General features: G+C 32.4%; 1 protein-coding gene across 1 annotated transcript; it reads right to left on the minus strand.

Moving 5' to 3' along the window:
- Positions 1 to 1,353: 1,353 nt before the first annotated feature.
- LOC124895804 (acanthoscurrin-2-like) lies at positions 1,354 to 1,878 on the minus strand. Its single transcript, XM_047406227.1, has 2 exons — positions 1,627 to 1,878; positions 1,354 to 1,527 (listed from the first exon to the last, which is right to left on the minus strand). Exons 1-2 carry the CDS (start codon positions 1,876 to 1,878, stop codon positions 1,354 to 1,356), a joined length of 426 nt encoding a protein of 141 aa, XP_047262183.1.
- Between the last annotated feature and the right edge of the window lie 248 nt (positions 1,879 to 2,126).

Below are 2,126 nucleotides of genomic sequence, written 5' to 3' on the forward strand. Positions count from 1 at the left end.
AGATAAGAAATGCTAAAATATATCAGAAAAAGTAGAGAAACCCAAAGTGACCTATATAATAAATTAATTATAGAAACCAACCCAAAGAAATAATGGAAAATCTAAAAGAAAAATTAATATGGATAAAAGAAATCTTAGAAAATTTAGAAAAAAGTACAGATAATAGTTTATATAACATAGTAAACTCATTAAGAAAAGAAGAAAGAGAGATAATTAATAGTATTAATATACTTAATTCAGATATAAATTATAGTACAACCAGAATAGAATATTACACAGAAATTAGTAAACAAGCAACTACTTTAGAATAAAATGATAGGCTACGAGTATTTAAAATACTAGAAATAAAATATGGAAGAAATAAGATTAATAGAAATACTTATGAAAGACAATTTAATTGAATATTTTGAAACAAAAGCTATATAATAGTTAGAATACCATCAAAATAATATACAAGAATTACAAAGACTAACAGAAAAAACTAAAGAATATTACTGTAAAGTATTTAATCATTTACCATATAATCACCCCCCAAAATGTGAACATTAATAAAATTAAAATAAATAAACTAAAAATAAGAATGATAAGAGAAGTTAAGAAATATCCACGCAAAAACAAAAATAGATCCATTAGATCTATAATAGATCTATTTAAGTTACCCAATTTATCTGCATCCCCCGACAATTATACAATGCTTATTTGGAAACGGGCAGTGCGGTCCTGAGGCAGCTCAAGAAAGTGTACAAAGCAGCTCTTCTTAAAAAGTTCATCTATGTTTTCATTCTTCATAGTATTCCTAAATTCATCAAAAGGTTTCCCAACTGACATTTAAGTACAAGATCACCAGTTAGTTCCGTAGGGTCATTTATCGGCATCTCAACTTGAAACCTATCAATACTAATAGTTTTGATAGCCCCATGCTAAGATTTCAATATTGATTCACGCCTCATTGGTGATGCATTATAATCATGTTGATCATCATACTCTTTCTCACTTTCTTCTTTCTCCTCTTAATATTTATCTTTTTCTTCTTTCTCTTTATTTTCATTTTCCTTATCACTATCTACAGATCTTTGTCCATCTCCCTCAATGTTATTTTCATATCTTTCCTTAACTTCTCTTTTTTCTGTCTAATGTAAGATAAATTTCAATAAATTTTTATAGGCCACATTACAAAAAAATATTCCAACAGAAAACCCATCAGTTGGAATAGATAAATCATCAGTTACGACGGACGAATAACCTGTTCCAACTAATGAACAACCTGATGGATAAGATCAAAACTGTCTTTCTACTGATGAAACAGATAGGAAATATGTTTAAAGACCTATTTTAATATCTCCCAATATTTATTCAACTTGTTGCAACAGATGGACAACCACCACAACCATAAACACGATCACAAATACCACCAATACCGTCACCACCAACAATACTAACATCGACACCAACAACACCACAACCAATGCCACCAACACCACATCCATCAGCCACCACAAATACCACTAACACTGAAACCACCAATAACTACCACAAACACCACCAATACCAACACCACCAACTAATGCAACAACTACCACCACCCAAAGGCACCACAAATACCACAACTACTAACACAACTAATACCACCACCACCACTAAACCACCACCACCACCACCACTAAAACCAACATTAATGCTACCAATACCAACAACAAAATCACCAACACCACCAATACCACAACAATGACCCCCTACACCACCACTAATAGTCACCACCACCACCACCAATTCCATCAACACCACCACTAAACCACCAATACCATCACCAATACCACCTCCAATGCCTCCCATACCAACACCACCTCCACCCATACCAACACCACCGCCAACTGCCATGACCAACACAATAAACACCATCCAATAATACCATGATATTCAATGAACCACAACGATAGATACTAGGATTTTCTTGAGTTCTTCCTATGATTTTAAAAAACAAAACTCAAAATTGTTAACCCATTCTCAAAGATAATACAACTAGAAGTCTTGTTTTTTATCATTAACTATGAAGCAGTAATTTAAAAAGGAGAAAAAATGTAGAACTCTTCTCGACATCTGTTACATGTAGAGAAATAGAAAATGAT

This window comes from Capsicum annuum, unplaced genomic scaffold (genome assembly GCF_002878395.1).
Source record: "Capsicum annuum cultivar UCD-10X-F1 unplaced genomic scaffold, UCD10Xv1.1 ctg997, whole genome shotgun sequence".
NCBI lineage: Eukaryota > Viridiplantae > Streptophyta > Magnoliopsida > Solanales > Solanaceae > Capsicum > Capsicum annuum.